The 21,342-nt window shown below is 35.6% G+C and overlaps 1 protein-coding gene across 3 annotated transcripts in view; it reads left to right on the forward strand.

Annotated features, from left to right (window-relative positions):
- Positions 1-21,342, forward strand: part of Dcaf6 (DDB1 and CUL4 associated factor 6) — a 109,039-nt gene that overhangs the window by 78,878 nt on the left and 8,819 nt on the right. For all 3 annotated transcript variants that reach the window (XM_078022260.1, XM_078022261.1, XM_078022262.1), the window contains 3 exons: positions 3,968-4,083; positions 4,947-5,033; positions 5,265-5,583. In XM_078022260.1, coding sequence (XP_077878386.1) covers positions 3,968-4,083; positions 4,947-5,033; positions 5,265-5,583 — 522 coding nt within the window. The remainder of the gene's footprint in view (positions 1-3,967; positions 4,084-4,946; positions 5,034-5,264; positions 5,584-21,342) is intronic.

The following is a 21,342-nucleotide window of genomic DNA, read 5'->3' on the forward strand; positions in this document are numbered from 1 at the left end:
GTGAGCCACCACATCTGACATAAATACTTTACTTCTCTTGATAATTTATCCATAAGTGAACTGTATCTAGAGAAAAGGTATTGCCAGATTATTTTCGAAAGGGCCCTCTCATTGCATTTTTATCAGCAGCATATGAATGAATGCATTTGATGGTCTCCAGGCCAGTGTTCACAGTAGTCATTTATCTTTTAACTTGTGTATTTGACTTTAAAATAATTTTAATTGTTATTTAATTTATCGCTAATAAGGTTGAACTTTGTGTTTATTTAATGGTTGTATAGGTTCTCTTTAATGACATCTGATAGTATACATTGCTCTGATTCTTACATTTAAAAAAAATCATGTAAGCTTCTTATTCTTTGTCAGTGCCTGTCTTTTTTGATGAGATATTTACATTTTTATTTAAATTTATTAATATGAATATATTAATGTCAATTGATATCAACAGTGTATTATTTCTTGATATATGATCGTGTATTGATATAATTCCATAATTATATCAATTTATAAACTATATTTTATTTGAAATTAACATTTAATTATGTATTATAATATCACATGCTATTAATATAAAATATCTTATGTACTAACACTACATAGTAGTTATTTACTGACATATAACTATATGTTGATACATGATAATATTGGTTTTATTCCATTTACTGTTTATATGTGTATGTTAAAATCTTTCATTAAGTAGGGTTTGAAGTATTATTGAGCACCTAATATTCCAGGGACAATTGTAGACACTGGAAATGGATCAGTGAAAAAAATAGACAAGAGAATCTTTGCTATACCAGAGCTTACATTCTAGGTGAAAGAAACAGTGAACATAGTGTTCTGTGTAGAGTGTTAGGGGGTCCGGAGCACCATGAGAGAAAGTGAAACAGGTAGAGGTGATCAGGAGACCAAGGGAGGGGTCAGCATCATGGAGGTTGTAACACTGGGCAAACCCTTGAACAGAGGGCCATTTGTGTGTGCAGGGCTTTCCCTATATGCATTCTAGGCAGAAAACCAGTGAGACAGAAGCAGACCTGTGTGCATGGATCTTTAAGAGACCAGTGTAGCTGAAGAGGAGTGACCAACCGGAGAGAGGTAGCAGGGAAGGCCAACCAGCAAGAAGAAGGTATCTAGAAGAATTGAAGAAGGGGCTGGGGATGTGGCTCAAGCGGTAGCTCGCTTGCCTGGCATGCGTACGTTCGATCCTCAGCACCACATACAAACAATGATGTTATGTCCACCGAAAACTAAAAAAAAAAAAAAAAGAATTGAAGGTGTTTTGATTTCTGCACTGAGGGTATGCCATAGGTACAAGTTAGAACCATTCAAAGGCGATGACAAGCTGGGTGCTGTGGTGCATGCCTGTAATCCCGGAGGATCACAAGTTCAAGGCCAGCCTTAGTAAAAAGCAAAGTGCTAAGCAACTCAGTGAGACCCTGACTCCAAATAAAATACAACATAGGGCTGAGGATGTGGCTCAGTGGTTGAGAGCCCCTGAGTTCTATCCCCTGTGCTAAGAAAAGTGAGGAAAGGAAGGAGAGGTAGTGAAAAGTGCCTGGGGTCTAGGCAGGCGTTAAAGGTGCAGTCATCGGGTTTCTTCATGAGCCCTGACTTTTGATCTTAACATGTTAAAATCATATCTGTGGCCCTTTACTTTGCCTTGTCTTTTCTCATGTTTCTGTACAAAACAGACTGACTTCTTATAAAAACATTGTTTTAGGAAAAGTCATAATTCCATTCTTTTTTTTTTTTTCAAAAGGGCCCTCAAAAGTATGCAGTCTTTTTTTTTTTTTTAATCCAATATGGTGTCTTGCTTTCATTTTAGTTTCTTTGGTGACAAATGAAGTAGTAGGACATACAACTTGGACTCTGGTTTAACAAGCTGTGGAACCGCTCTTATCAGTTTTCTTACCTAGAAATGAGCATGTTTTACTAGAAATGAGTAGGCTTACAAAATAATCCTACTTCAAAGGTTTATTTTGAAGATTTGTTATTGACTTATGATGTCTATTTATTATAGAATTGAGGATATAACTTGTTTTATGTTGCAAATATTTTTTCCAATTTGGTGTTCCTTTTGTAGTTTACTTAGGGTGGTTTTGCTTTCTGATTTCTACCTATGAGCTCATGCTTAGAAAAGCTTTGTCTTTCCTAAAATTAAGGAGAAATTTTCTTTTTATTTTCCTCTTTTTTTGGTTTTATATTAAAAACTATATACTTAATACTTATGGAATTTATTTTCCTATAAAATACAATATAGAGCTATATCATTAGTTGTTCTGCACGACTGTTCCTTTGTCCCAGTATCATTTATTAAACAGTTTTTTTCTCTGTGATCTAAAATGCCATGTTAACTATGCTAAATGTGTTTATTTGGATAGCGTGTCTTTTCCATGAATATCTCTATATTCCTACACCGGTACCATAATGTTTTAATTATTATGACTTATACACTAAGCATTTTATTCATACCTATACCACAGCTTTCTCTGTGGGAAAAAGAAACATGTAGTGGCTTATCTTTACCTCAATAGCTACCTATTTCCTACTGGTTAAAAAGAAATGCACATTCATTGCAAAAATAAACAAATCAGCATTAAAAATTTCACCTGTAGTGATCCTATTAGGATGACACTTGCAACACTGGTACATAGCTCTCTCTCTTTTTTTTTTTTCTTTTTTTTTAAACATAGCTCTCTTGACATTTTTCTCTGCATATATACTCATGTAGGTATATATTCTTATTTGAAATAATACCAAGTTATACATGTATGCTTTTTAAAAATATCAAATTTACTTCTGCAATTAGTCTAAAAGGGTTGTTATAAAATCTTGGCAAAAATTCATAATAATTTGCATTGTTTATTGGGTCATTGCTGTTCAACTATAATTAACATTTTAAGTTATTGTCTTTCTTAAGCTTAATTCTTCATATTTATTCTGAATTTAGAGAATTATTGCATTTTTATGAATTCAGTTTTAATCTGTCATGTTATAATACATTATATTCTTTCCAACTCAATTCCTCCTTACACATTTCCCACAACTTGTCACAGAATACTCAGTGAAAATTGCTCATTTAAATTAGTTTAGTACTCTCTTGTGGCCAGAATACTAAAAGCACCACAGCTATAATCAGGTGGGTTTTAAAACTAAAACAGAAACCATCACCTCTTTTGATAAATCATAATGCTTAGTCTTCTGCTGTATTTGATTTTTTGTTGTTTTTGTTGTGTTATTCTGTTTTGTTTTTGTTTGGGGTACCAGGGATTGAACCCAGAAGTACTTAACCACTGAGCCACATCCCTAGCCCATTTTATATTTAGAGACAGGGTCTTGCCAAGTTGCATAGGGCCTTGCTAAGTTGTTGGGGCTGGCTTTGAACTTGAGATCCTCCTGTTTTAGCCTTCTGAGCCACTGAGATTATAGGCATGTGCCACCATACCTGGCTGCTGTCATATTTGAACAACAAACCAGAACTGGAAGGGATCAATGGGGTAGTATTTCAGAGACCAAAGAAATGAACAGCCTTCCATTCAAGTATTAATATAAAAATAGTCTGAACCACAGTCTAAAAGGGCATATGATCAAAATCTATAAAACCATTAAAAATTGAAGTCTGGGACTAGCTGTAGACAAAGAGAGAGTCAAATATAATTCACTTAAAATTTCATAGAGACCAGGGCTAGAGGGGTGTAGCTTAAGATGCCCTGGATTTATACCCTGGTGTGCACATGCACACAGATGTGTAGAAATGCATACTAGATCATAGAAGCATCAAAACAGTGAACAGGTATTCCTCATTTTAAAATCTTCTTTATACTGAAAGTATGTTAGATTAATCTTTTGTTTTTAATTTCTATTCTGAATTTTCTGCTGTACTTCTCTAGTTGTAAAACAAAAAGCATCCTTAAAGTTCACTTTTATTAACTTTGTGGTGGAACCATTTGTCTTGTTTTGGTGGTAGGAGCAGTACAGCCTCAAGTTCTAGAGGAAATGGGAGCCATTGCAAATCTGAGGGTCAGGAGGGATCCTTGGGTCCGCAGAGCTCAATGCAGGCACCAGAAGGAGATAGTGAAACAAGTAAGGGGGTTTTTTTGTTTGTTTTGTCTTTATGAATCCCCAGTGTTGGATGTCCACCTGTTTTTTCTGTTCCCTCCAGGGCTGCACTTTTGTTATGTTTAACAAGTTACTCTTAACCTACTGTAGCCCAGCTCTTATATTGATAAGTAGCAAACACAAAAGGGGGGGACCTTAGGCCATCAGGACGGGAAGGCATAGTGAAACATAGTCCCACGTGTAGATACCAGGACTGGGATGAGTGGTCATTTTGATGTGAATGTGTGAGATGTAAGTGTTAATTTGAACTGTTCCAGTTTCATATGTGGCAAGTGAAATCCATCATATGTCTTGATTGTTAAAACAGTGTAGATGGTTTATAGAGGGAAAACAGAAGCAGTCAAGCCTAAACAAAGTGTGAATGATGCCCATGAAATGCCATTTAGGGAACTTTTTAGAACCCTTTCCTAGTAGAATATTGTTACACAAACATTAGTTAAGTTTTAGTGTCCAGCACAGAGACTAGAACACTGGAGATATTCAGTAAATGCTTGATAAATGAAGTTACAAATGAATTATGTTTTTAGGTTAGAAAAAGCAAGAACAAGTTATATCAGCAGTGAGGGATAATCTAAAGCAGATATTCTGCATATAGAACTCAACAAAGCTCAGGGCCTGGGCTTTGGGAAGAGAAAGTGGGCCCATCTACCCTTGATTGCGTTTGTACAGTTCTGTGCACAAATATATATTTGCATTGTACTGGGGTAAAGTTCTGTCTAAATGTCAAAGGTTTCTATGACACTTCATCTATAGGGAAGCTGGAGTATTAAGTTGATATTTATTTTTCAAAAAAATTAAGATTTAATAATGATTTGATTTATTTCCAGAAGCCTCTGAAGAAGTATCAGAGAATATGCCAGAATATGAGGAAGGTACATCTGCAGAAAACCCAGTTCAGAGTTGTGTAGATATAGGTAAGTTTTCTTGCTCCCTCTACATAATTGCTTCTTATGGGGAAATGAACAAACTTAACCTGTGTTAGTCCTCCACAATTAGAGACCACCTCTAAATGGGTGTGTTGTACAGCTTTCCTCGTTGAGGAATGAAATTTCATATTTATTTTGTCAGCAACTAAATTAGGTTAAGTGATGTTGTCCATATCGCTAACTGTTAGGTGCTGCTTTATTTTCTGTCAACACAATTAGATAACTTCACAGCTGAGCCATTGGATTCCAGCTCAGGAGAAAGGAATGATCTCAGTCTTGATAGCCCTTGTGGGGTTCCAGAAGAATCTACTTTGTCTGAAAAAGACAAGGAACTGGAAACTGTAGATCAGAATAGGAGTGAGAGTGCTGCCATTGAAACTAATACCAGTCCTGAGCCCCAGTCCCAAACAGAAGCCATCGGTCCTTTGGCTCATGAGGAAACATCAGCCAGGGACTCTGCGCTCCAGGACACAGATGACAGTGATGATGACCCAGTGCTGATACCAGGTGCAAGGTATCGAACGGGACCTGGTGATAGGTGAGTAAAGTTTTAATTAGCTTAAGCTGTAAAAAGCACATTTCACAGGGGTTTGTTGAAAAGTCACATAAGAGAGCCTGTTTTTCATCCCTTCCTTAAGGGTTTCTCGTAGTATAACCCACAGTAAATTATTTTCATAGCATATTCTTTGAACAGATTGCACTAAGAGAGAAATAAAAAGTCATCTTTGCTCTGTGTGTCTATATAGAGCAGCTTACTCCTCAGTTTGCAGATGAAGAGAAAGGAATGTTGACATTGACCAAAAGGTTGTTCTTAAAGCTAAGTTATATTTAGTTGTCAGATTGCCTTACTGTGACCTTTTATCTGTTTTGTTTTTGTTTTATATTAACTTTTTCTGCTTTCCTGCTGGCTCTGACTTATTAAAGTAAGCTTAATGACTTGATTTAGAAAATGAAAAATTACAGTAACAAATATTGTAGCAACAATAAAAAATTGAATTGCTGATACGTTCATATTATTTTCCATTTTTCAGTGTATGTGATCACAAGAACATATTTTTTAGAAGATAAAATAAATAATACATTCCATACTTGTAGAAAACTTACTATAATCAGTGATATCATGTCATTGTAAGTTCTGTCTTATTCCAGAAAATCCAGTTTATTCTTAAAATCCTAGTTTACACAGGAGTGAGGTTCTGTTCAGACCATTTCACATATTTACATTCAGCTGACATTTTAGTAAGAATTAAAAATTAGTCAGTCATAGGACCTGGCTCACACTGAAAACACTAAATGATGGCTGTGTTAAATAACCCCAAGATATTTATTCTCTGTGGCCATGTAGACTTAAAAAACAATGACAGTGAGCAGCAGCTCCAAGAGAGAAAAACTGACAGATGACAGGTAAAAACCCTGAGCAGCATGACCTTGGGGATCAATGGAAACCCCTTTCTCTAATTGGAAAGGATATGCCCTTCCTTGGTCATCTTTGGGAAGTGTTTACTTTGCCATGAGACTGTTTTCAAATGCACAGCAAGTGCATTTGTGCTTTGAATCAAACGTCTTCTCTTTTCCTACCACCCATTTAGTCCTTAGCATTCTTAATATATTATTTTATTTTTTAAATATTTGTTTATTTTTTTAATTGTAGATGGACACAATACCTTTATTTTATTTATTCATTTTTATGTGGTGCTGAGGATCAAACTCAGGGCCTCACATGTGCTAGGCAAGTGTTCTACCGCTGAGCTACTACCCCAGCCCCCTTAATATATATTTTAGATGAGTAAAAGTTACTTCTTTTTCTTTCCATACCCAGAGCAGAGTCCCTTACAATGTCATCACCTCATAATATATGCAGATAAAGTTAACAAACACAGTACAATTTGAAAATCAAGATGATGGTTTCCACACCCTGAGTGAAAAACTGTGTTCTATAATTAATTAAGCTTATTCACTTATAGTCTTCTATGTATGTAAGTTATATTTTTAATTTAAAATTTTTTCTTCTGTATTGTTCATAAAAACAAAATTTTAGTGTCCAGTTTCTAATTATGTGTACCATATCACTTTCTGTGTTCATTTATTTAAAGAATTAATGTATTTTTAATGGCTATTAGACACTTGCAGAAAATTGTAATTATTTATCATCTTCTGTTCAGGCTAAGTAACACCTTTTTATGCTAAGCTGAGGAAACTGAGGTGCTAAAAGGAGTTTTGTATATCCTTGACGTAAGGAAAATTTTCTTTTTAAACCCAGTAATATACATCAATGAGAAAGGAGGGTTTGAGGGAATAAGAATCCTAGAGAATCCAGAAACTATAATATCTTTCTATAGAGATTATCATTTACTTACCATTTTCATAATACTTAGATGATTTGTATGTTTTAGGGATTTTCTTAGGGTTTGGATCTGCCACAGTTGGCACCTGATAACTTCATTAACCCAGGAAACCCAGGTTCTGAACTAGACTAGCAGGATCTTCCAAAGTTGGTAATTATGGACATCAGCCTAGAACTGTGACCCCATTTTATGCATAAACTCTCATGGTTAAATCCAGATTTTAAAATATCCTAGGTTCACATTGGTTTCCTTACCTTTTTAAAAGTTAAATGTTATTTATATTCTCTATGCTCAGTTTGGATGTTAACCTTAGTTTGCCCTGTATATTATTTTGTTTTGTTTTACAGGTCACAGTAATAAACTTACTGAATAGTAAAAGAATAATAAAATTCTTACCCCTCAAGATACTTAGTAATTATTGAAGAAATATACAAGCTATTTAAAACATGGAAAATAAATTTAATAAATATATGAAATTAAGTAAAAATAGTATTTATGTATATAAATACACACAAACACATATACTGCAGTGATACTAGCATGATTAGAATACTCATTTCATAATTACATAAGTTGTTCCTTTGAGATTTGGATTATTATTTTTTCTATTAAGAATTTACAAATGGTGAGAATTTTCCTTTTTTTATTTTTGTAGTTTCTAACCTCCTTAGCACCATTTTGACTTAATTTGAATTACCTATAAGAAGTATTTTTTTAATATTTCTGCACTTTTAAAAGAGTGCTTTATCCTTGAGACTACTGCCAGTTTGTTACTTCTAAATTTAAAGAGATAGATAAGTTGACTTTTATTCTAAAGAAAGAAAGTCTTAAGAGATAATTTTGTTTCTTAAGAACTTGAGAATTATTATTTACCAGCTTGTAATTTAGGCATGTGATGAGTTTTTGTATCTGAAGAGGCTAAGAATCCTGAAGTGCTGCCATGAAAACTGGAACATTTGGCTCTTACAATCACACATGGATGAAATGACCCCCTAAACATGTGCATATCGTAGAGGTCCCTCATTGCTGCCGTTTAAAAAGCCCAGTCCGTATTAGTTTAGTTAGGGTACATTAGTATAGTTACTGGTCCCAAAAGTAAATATGGTAAAAGTGCATGGTTAATTAAATCTACACCTTAATACATATGAACAACTCCATAATGGATCTCATAATTTATTGCCCCAATTTAATTTTTACTTCAATTTTATTTTTCCAAATGTAATTTTTTAAATGAAATTTAAAAGACATAGATAAGTTATTTTGGACAAGTACAATCTAAAAATATCACAGCAGTTCTTTGTATTGCAGAGTAATGATTTTTTAAAAAATTTGCATTCTAATAAATTGGTTAATTAGAAATGACCCAGGTTTTCACTTTTGGACTGAGATCAAGCATGAGAAGGATGTCTTAGAAAAAAAGGCCTTAACAACTAACATAGATATTTTTAAACGGAATGCTCTTCTGATTAACTGTAGCAAGTCTGTATGAATATAACTGGGACCCTGTACAGCAGAGGTCAGCAGATTTTTTTCCTAAAGGACTAGACAGTAAATGTTTTAGGCTTTGCTGACCTAGAAGCAAAGTAGAGACTATTATGAGGTACTTATATAACATTTTAAATATAAGCATTTTAAGATGTAAAAACTGTTCTTAATCTAAAGGTCATTACAAAAACAGCTGGCTACAGTTTGCAGATCCCTGCCCTACAGTCAGTCATATAGAGAGAAACCAAGCCATAGGCTGTGGAAAATGCCTTTACTGGCAGAATTCCAAAGTTTAAAACAATGGACTATATGAATCACCACATATTTTGGTCCCTTAAACTTTGTCTAGGGCAAGAATATATTAAATATTAATATTAGAAATTAAATGGAAAATGAATCTAAAAATGAAATAAATACATATATGCTTTGTGTCCTGGAATTAAAAAGCAACACATGAGATTAGCACATGTGCGCCTTACTGCCTATGGGATGCATTCAGAAGGTCGAGTGTGTGCTCTTGGAATGGCGGAAGAGATGCAGTTTTTAATGTCAGATCCACTGTGGAGCAGTCCTTGGAATGATGGCCTGGCTGGTAGCTCTTCTCTTGCTGAATTTAAGAGGAAAATGAAATTGATATGCAAAACAAGCAAATGAAACTTCCTGAAGCAGTGCTCACTTGATGTTGAATAATTTTAGTTGTAGTCTCAGTTTAATTAAGAAGCTTTAACAATTTTCTCCCTAGAGATTAAAGATATTAATCCTGGGCTGAGGTTTTGACTCGGTGGTAGAGTGCTTGCCTAGCATGTATGAGACACTGGGTTCGATTCTCAGAACCACATATAAATTAATAAATAAGTAAAGGTCCATCAACAACTAAAAATTATTTTTTAAAAAAGATTAATCCCATGTTGCCTGTTAATCATTTTTTTAAAAGTGTATATTATTTGCAAAGCATTGTGGGTGTATCCACCTACTCTGGTCTCTGTGGAAGGTGGCCATTGTTTTTAAAGCCAGAATTCTTTGTACTGTGAATTTGCCAACCTGTGTTAGCAGTTATCATTATAACCACTCATTCCATGTTTTTGGTGATTCTAGTTTACTCTTTATTAAAGAAAATTGCAGAGGCAAAAAAGTAAAGCAAAAGAACTGGTCTCCTAGGGAAGTAAAAACCCTGTTACTCTTTGCTTGCTGCTTCTATATCCTCTTGTGCTTAGGCCACATGAGTCAGCTCCAGGCCTAATGATTTATTTCCCAAAGCACAGCTCAGCTCTGCGGAGCATAATGTAGGTATTCCAGGGGATGGTATTCATGACTCAGTACAGTTCCCCACATTCTGTGACAGGTTCAGTTCTATTTATTTGAAAGATAAAAGAGATTGAGAGCAGTGTCTTCCTTCTAATCTTTCTTCAGTGATTGTGTCTGTTTGCTTAATTTCTTTGTACACACTTAGTTGGACGACATATTCTTCTTTAATGCCCTAAGTCACAAAGGGAAGCAAATTTCTTTTTAGATTGAGATGATTGATGGTAAAAGTGGTAACCTTAATGCTTACATATTTGGTTCTTTGGAGTCTTTGTAAGTGACTTTAGTTATTGTGTTCCCTTCACTAGATTTAATATCAGAGGAACTACAATAGGTGATAGAATAATGAGGTAATTCAGAATATTCCTTCTTTATTTCTTCTTTATGATGGATTTGCCAGGTCCTCTCTTTCCACAGCTAACCATCTTTCCTATTAACAGTTAATACTCCTTTGAACTTACTGAACTCTGCTAAGCCTTGTAAAGCAGGTTGCTTTTCACAAACTATATTTAGCTGCATGCACTGCATGGGAATAAAATAAAAAGAAATCTGTGTGCAGATATATCTGGTGTTCTCTTCAAGTGTGTCATGACAAAATAACTGTAATCCAAAATGGTATCTTTTGAATATTGGGTACTCTTTGAGTATTTTATTGAAGAATGCAACTTAAATTTTTTAAAAACTTGATTGGCATAATAATTATCAAGTTTTCGTTATTTTTTCCTGAAATCAAATAAAAATGAACTTGCTTCTAATTATGTTGCATAGGTTTTAAGATTCTGATTTCTCAAAGCTGTTTTTTTTATAATTCAGTACTTAAGGATGTCACAGATCAAGATGATATATGACCCTCAAACTCATCTCTAATTTGAAGTCTGATATGAGAGTATGTTTTTAAGTAAGACTTTAAAGTGAACCTCAATCCTATCAATCATCTACCCAAAACCTGGTTTACTGACAGAATCAATTTATACCTAATTCTTAGAGGTATATTATCTGTTACTTATCATCAGTTTCAAAAACAGAGTAGAATATGAAATATGTAGCAATAATCAGAAATATAAAATTAATAGAGTTGTTCATAGGCACCACAGAAATAATAAAATAAGCCAAAAATTATAGATAAATATCAGTTCTTGTCCTCCGGATTCTCATGTAAAAGTCTCAAACTTATTTTTCCTCTTGTGCTAATGTTTCTAGACTGAACATTATGGTATATATGAGATAACTAGTAATAAGCTAATTTGTAAAAAGTTATCTAATGACAGTAGATAATTAGTAATAGAGAAGAGCTACCAGCCAGGCCATCATTCCAGTTTGTTTCAAGACTGTGTGATTTTCTTGGTTTATGTTTTTTAGCACAAGAGCTCAAAATTGATTTCCTCTTTTACAATGAAAATTGTAGTTTAAAAGTACTATGTTCCTTTAAATGAATTTTAGAAAAGCTAAAGCCTTGAAGAGGTGATTATTTTGAATTAATAGACAGTGGTTAAACAGAAAATGTGACAGTAACCTCCCTTTGGAGTTAATGATATTACACTTATACTTCTCTCCCTCACATAGAGATTATCTGGGAAAACTTGTAATTGGAAGTCAGTCATTTCCTACACAATACACACATTAATTCTGCTTCCCCTGTTAGCAATTAGGCATAGATGTTCAAGGAGTATAAATTTCTGTTAAGGTAAAATAATTGCAGATTCTCTTTACAATTCATGTAACTGTTCTTTGCTAGGAACTGTCTTGTAGTGTCTTGTGAGTGTGTCTTACTATAAGGTTCTAGCATTGCCTGCTCCTCTTGATGATGGGTACAGTGGTAGTCATCCTCTACCTACATCCTGCTCTTCTCTGGTCACCTTGCACTTGGTCTCTTAAAGTAGTCCTCCTATCCACTTCAGGCCTTCCCTGTGGCCCTGCCTCCAGAGACTCCCTATGGCCCCTGCTGGGGCAGAGCGAGAGCCTCTGCTTGTGTGCAGCCTCTCTGATCTCTGGTGCTGAGATCAGGTGAACTTGGGGTGTTACTAAATGCGTGCATTATGCCACCTGTGCCCTCTGACCGAAATGACTTCCCCTCACCAGTGTAATCTTTTTGTCTGCCTCATCAATATTCATCTTGGGCTTTTTTGGGAAACTTTACCTAGCCCACGTATTTCATAATCCCGACTATGTGCCTATCATATTTTATTGCATGTATGTTTGTTTTCCTCTACAAGACTGTAAGCACCTTTAAAAACAGTGTAATACATATGTGCATATAGAAATCAAAAATTGACAAACCCACTCACAGGTTACTATTCATATCTCCTGAGACAATGTCACTGCTTTGTTCCTCGACCTTCTAAAATATTAAATCAGGGGCTGGGGATGTGGCTCAAGTGGTAGCGCGCTCTCCTGGCATGCGTGCAGCCCGGGTTCGATCCTCAGCACCACGTACTAACAAAGATGTTGTGTCCGCCGAGAACTAAAAAATAAATATTAAAAGAAATTTTAAAAAAAAAAGTAAAATATTAAATCAATGAGAGGCTTATGAATTGTTGTTTTAGAGGCTCTATGACTTCTCACATATTTAATGACTTGGTATGAGAGAGTAATTTAACAGAAATTTACACTCCTTGGTATAAAGGCACTTGGAACACAGAGATTATTTATTACTCCAAGGACGTAAGATATTAAAATGGAAGAATCCAGGCACAGCCTTCAAGCCGTCTTCCAGGAGGCCTCACGAAGGATGTATACCTTCATTCAGTAGTGACATGCACTAACACTTGTGTTGGGTTCTACCCAGGTAAGCCTGCTTGACTCAAAAGTCGGGGTGTTCCCTGGGGGCTGGTCTTGTAGACACCCTCTCTGCCTCTGCACCCACCCACAGCAGCCTAAATTCCAGACCCTGAAGAAAATTAAGTGTTCACCAGAAATCATGTCATATTTATACACAGTGTAGGCATTGGTGCAGCAGGGTTCAGTGTCTCAGGCAGGCTAACAAAGCAGGGAACATTTCAGAAGTCAGCCGTCCAGCCACCAGTAAGAGAGTCAGCTGGTAAACAGACATTGCTGAAGACAGAAGCCAGGGGCTGCTCTTCCCTTGTCTACTAATCCATTGTAAGGCAGAGATTCCAGCTCCTCCCCCAAACCCCTCCAAGAGAAGCAGGAGCAGCAAGATTCTGTAGCAACCCATCCACCCCACACTTCAGGTACGATCAAGATGCATGCTGAAATGCGGAAATCCCCATGTAGAAAGGAAGACCTTTCTTGTTGGTAAAGTGAAATAGCAACACTAACATGACTTTTCTATAAAACAAGTGTTTTAAAGCACTTAAAGAATTACTTTTAAAAAGGAAATACATCTTCTAAATTCATAAATTTATTTGTACTATAAACACTTTTTAAAAATCTTTTTTAGTCATAGTTGGACACAATATATTTTGTTTTTATGTGTGCTGAGGACCAAACCCAGTGCTTCACACATAAGCTCTATCACTGATCTACACCCCAGCCCTATAAACACTTTTAAGTTCATAATTTCATGGTAAATTTTAGCTAATTGCCCTGTCTGAATAATCAGATTCTAAGTTAGGCTTTTTTCTCTGAAATCACTAAGTCGATTAAAAAAAAAATGTATACATGGTATAAATTAAGAGAACTTGTGGGTTTTGAACCTGAATACTTAAAAACTGTGGTATTCATAATTATAGTTAACACTTAAAATGAAACATAGATAAATGGAATTTATTCTTTGCTTTTAGTATCTTTCTCTTCCTTACTCATACGTGGTAGATTCTTCTTTGACACATACCCCTAATAGCTTTGGTTCTGTTACCAGAGATTTTAGCTATTATAAAACTATAAAGGCATATAAATGTGATAATTACTACAGAGACTCTGCTGTTGAAATATTTGGTGTTATAAGAATAGCTTAAGTTTATAAAAACCTAATTCTTCATTCTTTGAGTTGAGAAATCAAGCTCAAGTTTTGTAAAATAAACACAACTCTAATTTTGGATATAAGATTTCAACTATGCACTGCTGGTGGGACTGCAAATTGGTGCAGCCAATATAGAAAGCAGTATGGAGATTTCTTGGAAAATTGGGAATGGAACCACTGTATGACCCAGCTATCCCTCTCCTCAGTCTATACCCAAAGGACTTAAAAACAGCATACTACAGGGACACAGCCACATCAGTGTTTAAAGCAACACAATTCACAGTAGCTAAACTATGGAACCAACCCAGTTGCCCTTCAATAGATGAACGGATAAAAAAAATGTGGCATATATACACAATGGAATATTACTCAGCAACAAAAGAGAATAAAATCATGGCATTTGCAGGTAAATGGATGGAGTTAGAGAAGATAATGCTAACAAAAACACCAAATGCTGAATTTTTTCTTTGGTATAAGGAGGCTGATTCATAGTGGGATAGGGAGAGGGAGCATGGGAGGAATAGTCGAACTCTAGATATGGTAGAAGCGTGGTAGGGGAAGGGAGGGGGCTGGGGTTATTAATGATGGTGTATCCAAAGTACATCTATGAAGACACGAATTGGTGTGAATATACTTTGTATACAACCAGAGATACGAAAAATTGTGCTCTATATGTGCAGTAAGAATTGTAAAGCATTCCATTGTCATGTATAAATAAAAATTATTTTAAAAAAAAACAAAAAAAAGAATTCAACTATAAAATTGGGAAGATGGAGGTGACTTTTGTCTGAAGGTTCTGATGACAAAATTTGGGGACTATTACACTGTGTGTGCCTCTTTTTGAGATTCACGGTGCAATTAGCATAATAAAACCTCTAAGACAACTTTCAGCAAAGAAACCTGCTTTAATTCATCATTGACTACACTTACTTGATCATAAACCTATTTTCTGGAACACCTATGAAAATCCCACAATTTTAGATCATTCTTTTTGCATTCTAGGCATTAGAAACCTAGACAAGGAGGCTGTCTACAACCTCACTGTTTAGAGTTTTATACCTGTATAGAAAAGAATGTCTACATATTCAAAATCCACCTGCTGTAATTCTAGTCATCTTCCTGTCTTGTTTTTAGAACAGTGTCTTTTATTAGCCTTGTTAGGCCAACTGAATTACCTTTTAAGTCTTTCAGTGGGAGGAGTACTAGGAATTGAACTCAGGGGCACTGGACCACTAAGCCACATCCCCAGCCCTATTTTGTATTTTATTAGAGACAGAGTTACTTAGTGCCTCACTTTGCTGAGACTGGCTTTGAACTAGGTATTCTGCCTCAGTCTCCCAAGCCGCTGGGATTACAGGTGTGCATCACCTCACCCAGCAAACCCTTAAGTCATTTTTTCCCAGTCTGAACAAATCAGTCCTCTCCAATCTTTGATTTTTCTATGCCAAAGATTCTTTGTTCTCCAGCAAGCTATTTTTTTAACAATACCTAAAATACCAATACTTTTGCCTCTTCAGCTGTCTATAGGGTGTTCTATAAAATGGTTTACTATGTTGAGAATAGCAGGCAAAGTAATCAATGAGTTATATTTTTAAAATGCTGCCTAATGGATTTATGCTTATAGTTAGCCTAGTTCTTTACTAAATGTGACAAATCGGTATTTTTTAAAATATGGTTTATAGACCATTTCTGGTTCGTGTGACTTCTTAATTTAACCTTGGAGTTATAAAATTTTGCTGAATCTTTAGAAACAGAATTTTCTGGATTGTGGAGTTTTACTAATAAAAATATAAGTCAGGAATACGTTTTATTTCCTTAGGTCAGTTGTATGTCCTTCAAATTCACTCAGTCTTTCTCTTTTAAATGTTTCTCCAAAATAGAATAACTACTGATGTTCTTGTGATGTTTGTTGGCACTTTGAAATTCCTGGATGAGTCAATTTTGATTTGTTGTTTTATCCACTCAAGAGCCAGCTGTGCACTTACTGATGGATGCTGGTGATAGTGACGATACATCTTCTGTCCTCTGTGAGCTCTCAGCTCAGCTGATTCACAACACAGCCCAGCCCAGGGAGGGCAGGGACAGAGCTTTGCCTGGACTTTGCAGCCTGATCTGACTGAGGAGGGAGCCGTTCAACCTCTGAAAATCTTAGTTTGTGTTGCTGCTGTCCCTGTGTGGCTCCTTCTCTTTATCTATTAATGTAAGATGGAGATTTGGGCCTATTTTTTCTTCTGTTAGATGCAGGGTCTCTGGCTTTTTCCTAAGTCCTTGATCCACTTTGAGTTGAATTTTGTGTGTGGTGAGAGATAGGGGTTTAATTTCATTTTGTTGATGGATTTCCAGTTTTCCCAGCACCATTTGTTGAATAGGCTATCTTTTCTCCAATGTACTTTCTTTGGCACCTTTGTCTAATATAAGATAACTATAATTATGTGAGTTAGTCTCTGTCTTCTCTATTCTGTACCATTGGTCTACCAGTCTGTTTTGATGCCAATACCATGCTGTTTTTGTTACTGTTACCCTGTAGTATAGTTTAAGGTCTGTTTTAGTGATACCACATGCTGCACTTTCTTGCTAAGGATGCCTTTAGCTATTCTGGGTCTCTTTATTTTTCCAGATGAATTTCATGACTGCTTTTTCTATTTCTATGAGGATGTCATTGAGATTTTGATTGGAATTACATTAAATCTGTATAGTGCTTTTGGTAGTGTGTTCATTTTGACAATATTTATTCTGTCTATCCAGGAATAAGGGAGATTTTTCCATCTTCTAAGGTTTTCTCTAATTTCTTTCTTTAGCATTCTATAGTTTTCATTAATGCATTTTTGAGACAAACATGGCAAATCTTCCTCCTTGTATCCCTCCATCCTGTATCAAAAATTGAGCCTCTGTATTTAATGCTCTTTTTGACCTTAGTCTGCTTTGTCTGATTAACATACTATGCTGCCTTTCCTTTTTTATTTTTGTTTTGTTTTGTTTGGGGTTTTGGTGGGGGAGCTGATACCAGGGATTGAACTCAGGGGCACTTGGCCACTGAACTACATCCCAGTCCTATTTTGTGTTTTATTTAGAGACAGGGTCTCACTGAATTGCTTAGCACCTCACTTTTGCTGAGGCTGGCTTTGAACTCGAGATCCTCCTGCTTCAGCCTCCCAAGCCACTGGGATTACAGGCATGCACCACTGCACCTGTCCCGCCTTTCCTTTAATTGGTATTTGCTCAGTAACTTTTAGGCCTTTCTCATCCTTGTGTTTTAGATGTGTTCTGGACTCTTTCTCCATAGGTCAGTTAATTAGAATTTATTATGATTATGGCTATATTTGGATTGACTTCAAACTTTTTACTTCTCATTGTCTTTTTGTTTTCTTTATTTTCGGGGATTGCGGGGTGGGGACCAGGGTCTAAGAGGCACTTTACCACTGAGGCATATCCCCAGCCCTTTTTTTTTTTTTTTTTTTTAATTTTTAATATTTATTTTTTAGTTCTCGGCGGACACAACATCTTTGTTGGTATGTGGTGCTGAGGATCGAACCCGGGCCACACGCATGCCAGGCGAGCGCGCTACCGCTTGAGTCACATCCCCAGCCCCTATCCCCGGCCCTTTTTAATTTTTATTTTGAGACAGGGTTTTGCTAAGTTGCTGAGGCTGGCTTTGAATTTGTGAGCCTCCTGCCTCAGCCTCCCAGTCCACTGGGATTACAAGTGTGGGCCAGCGCATCCAGCTGTTTTGTTTTATTTTCATTAATATTTTTTCCTCCATTAGGTTGGAATGTACTTTGTTATTTATTACTTTATTATTTACCTCCAACTTTTCCTTTTTTATTTAGCCATGTAATGTCTTTTATGATTTTTTTAAGTTGTATGCCAAATGAACATAACATGTCATGAAAGTAATAACTGGAGCTGGGGATATAGGTTGGTGGTAGGGCACTTGCCTAGCATGCATGAAGCCCTGGGTTGAATTTCTAGTACCATGTTTGTTTGTTTGTTAATTGATTATAACTAAATAGTCTCAGAAAAAATTTGCAAATAATAAGTTTTAATAAATATTTGCTAATTGGTATTCTTTATATGTAAACATCATTTAATTTTTTTATCAGTTTGCAAAGTGATATGTTACCAATTTATTTTTTTCAATGACTTTTCAAATGTTGTTCAGTGTTTCTTATAAAGTGTCCTCTAGGAAAGTTGTTTCAGTGCAGCTGAGTTTATCATTTCTTTACAACTTTTAGCTGAGTAGGATATTTACAGGACTGTGTGCATAGTTGTAATATCTGCTGTCGCTTTGTATCTTCTGGTTTGAAATTTTTGCACCTAAAGCTTTTTTTTCTCCTGCTTTTATAATTTTCCTTCATGGTAGGTGATCTAATTTTTTAATTTAAACTACATAACAACTGTATAACTTGGAGGTTTTAAAAAAGATTCTTTGATAGGACAGTTAAACCAAACAAATTTTAAGTAGCAAATTAGACCAATTTATACAGCAAAACTTTCAAATGAACATTTATGATTTGGTATAGTTCTAATTATTGATTATTATCACTTCATTAATAACAGCCTTAATTTTGTCCATATTTATTCTTATTACATGAGATGCCATTCATAAATTCTTAACCTGTCCCACATAATTTCTTCTTCCCTTTACAGCTTCTAAAAGCTTTTGCTTATCAGCAAGGTTATTTCCTCTGCTGCCTACTCTACTTTCTTAGTGAAAGAGATTTTCCTGTATTAATTTCTTCCTAATTACCTTTGTTGTTGCTTTGTGCTAGGAATTAAAACCAGGAACTTGTTATGAGCTTGCTAAGCACTTACTCTATTCTGGAGGTACATCTACAATCCCTTCTAATCATTTGTTAACTAATTCATAGTGTTCTTTCTAATCTCTTTCACTTTAGAAAAAAAGGGATAGATCTCCAACCATTTTAATTTTGTCTCTTTTGAGAACATTTGACCTCACAATCCTTCCCACTTTTTCCCTCCCAATCAGAAAGGGATAATTAGAAAACTAAAACAAGTCAGCTTCCTGTCTGGTTGTTAGATCTAACTAGATCTAACTTGAACCTTCTGCGTAGTCTCCCTTCTTAGAGGAAAAAGTTTAAATTGTGTTTTTTTGTTTTTTTTTTTTTTAATTTTTTGTTGCTTCATCTTCCTCATCTCTACCCCTCCGCCCATGATGCTGGGGATCAATTCCCATGCCAGACAGATGTTTACCACTGAGCTACACCCCAACCCCAGAGAAAGTTTTAAACACTTTTCTAATTAGCCTGAATAGCGTAGAGTGTGATGTTTTGTTTTATGTAAAAGTGTGAGTACAGCCAGGTGCGGTGGCAATGCCTGCATTCCAGCACTTCAGGAAACTGAAGCAGGAAGAGGGCAAGTTCAAGGCCAGTCTCAGTAACTCAGTGGGACCCTAACTCAAAATAAAAGGGCTGGGGATAGGGCTCACTAATCAAGCACGCCTGGGTTCAACCCTCAGTACCCCCCAAAAAAGGAAGTACAGAATATAGAATCACTTAGCAACTTACCAATCATTCACTCCTCTTTTCAACCCTTTCCTATGCATGTGTACATTTGCTTCCTATGAATTGTTGTTGAGCCTGTGTCTTGAATTGAGTATCTTTCATGTCGTTTTTTATGGATCTTTTTTACCATTTTTATTGGCAACAAATATTTTATTATGACTGTGTCATAATTTAAACTGTCCTTTCTACCTGAACATTTTAGATGATTTTCAGTCTTTGTCACTTACAGTTCGATGATGAAAAAAGATATCTGTATATGTGCATATTTGCTTTAATACAGATTACACTTTTCAAAGTAAAATACTCAGTCAAAGCTTATACATGTTTTAAGCCTTAAATATATTTAATATTTTTCTTAAAAAATGATTGTACTGAAACTCTAATTACATGCTAATGGGAGTTTAAATTTGTACCACCACTTTGGAAAACAGGGAATATCTATTAAGAGTTGAAAAGTATGCTCATCCTGTGTCTAGTAGTTTACTCTTTGAGGTGTATATCCAACATAAAAATGTAAATATGTTCACCAAAAGAACAAATGTTGATAGTAATGAACAGTAATCAAAACTTACCGCCCAATATGCAGTGTGGCATGGTTTTCCACACTTTTTCCCCACCACCCAATATCCACCAGTGGTAGAATGGATTAATATATATTTACACAAAGTAATACTCTACAGCAAAGAAGGTGAACTACAGCTAAATATAACAACACGGATGAATCTTACAAATATGTTGAAGCTAAGAAGCTGGACATGTGCTGGGCGTGGTGGCACACGCCTGTAGTCCCAGCAACATGGGAGGCTAAGAAGAGGATTGTGAGTTCAAGACCAGCCTCAGCAACTTAGTGAGACCCTGTCTCAAAATAAAAAAATAAACAAAAGCTGGGGATGTAGCTCAGTGGTTAAGCACCCCTGGGTTCAATCCCCGATACACACACACACACACACACACACACACACACACACACAGACACAAGAGAATATGTATTGTATGATTCCATTTAATTAAACATCACCAACAAGCAAAATCAACACATGGTTAAAAAAAATTCAAGACGGTAAATTGTTTTTCTTTAAGGGAAAAGACAATTTTTTCCTCAAAGGAGCAGGTATGAAGGCATGTGGACTTCTGTCATGCTCTGTCTGCCAGTGCTGGTTCTGGCAGATGGGCCTGTCCCATGGGGAGACTGTGGGCCTGGGTGGTTTTAGGCCTTCCTGTGTGTGTGTTGTCCTTCAGTGGAGTGTTTAGGATAGGTCAGTATCCATTCTTTTGATGGTAGAACATCTTTGAAACTCCTGCAGTGTGGCATGGTTTCCCACACTCTGACTTTGATAGATGGGGAAATCTTTTCAATTGGGTAAATTTAAAAAGAGAGTAATTTATTGCTAATTTTATTATTAGTGAAACTGAACATTTTTTGTATATTAATGTGATGTAGTTTGTTTTTCTTAAGTAACAAATTCAAACTACAAAATTATTATGTAATACCTTAAGTTAGGAGGAGTTTTTTCTACAAGTAAATCAGTTTAAAGAGTTGACTCCTCAATTCCATCATTGCCTCATTTCCTAGGAGGGTAAATCTGTGTTAGTAGCTCCAGATTTCTGCTCTTGTGTGGAGTTCATATAGAAGGATGTATTTCAAAGTTTTTTATTCCTTATGTATTAATATTTATTCTCTTTTTCCTGACTAGTCTGTTCTTGGAACATATTTAAACAAT

Source organism: Ictidomys tridecemlineatus, chromosome 10 (assembly GCF_052094955.1).
Source record: "Ictidomys tridecemlineatus isolate mIctTri1 chromosome 10, mIctTri1.hap1, whole genome shotgun sequence".
NCBI classification, from domain to species: Eukaryota; Metazoa; Chordata; class Mammalia; order Rodentia; family Sciuridae; genus Ictidomys; species Ictidomys tridecemlineatus.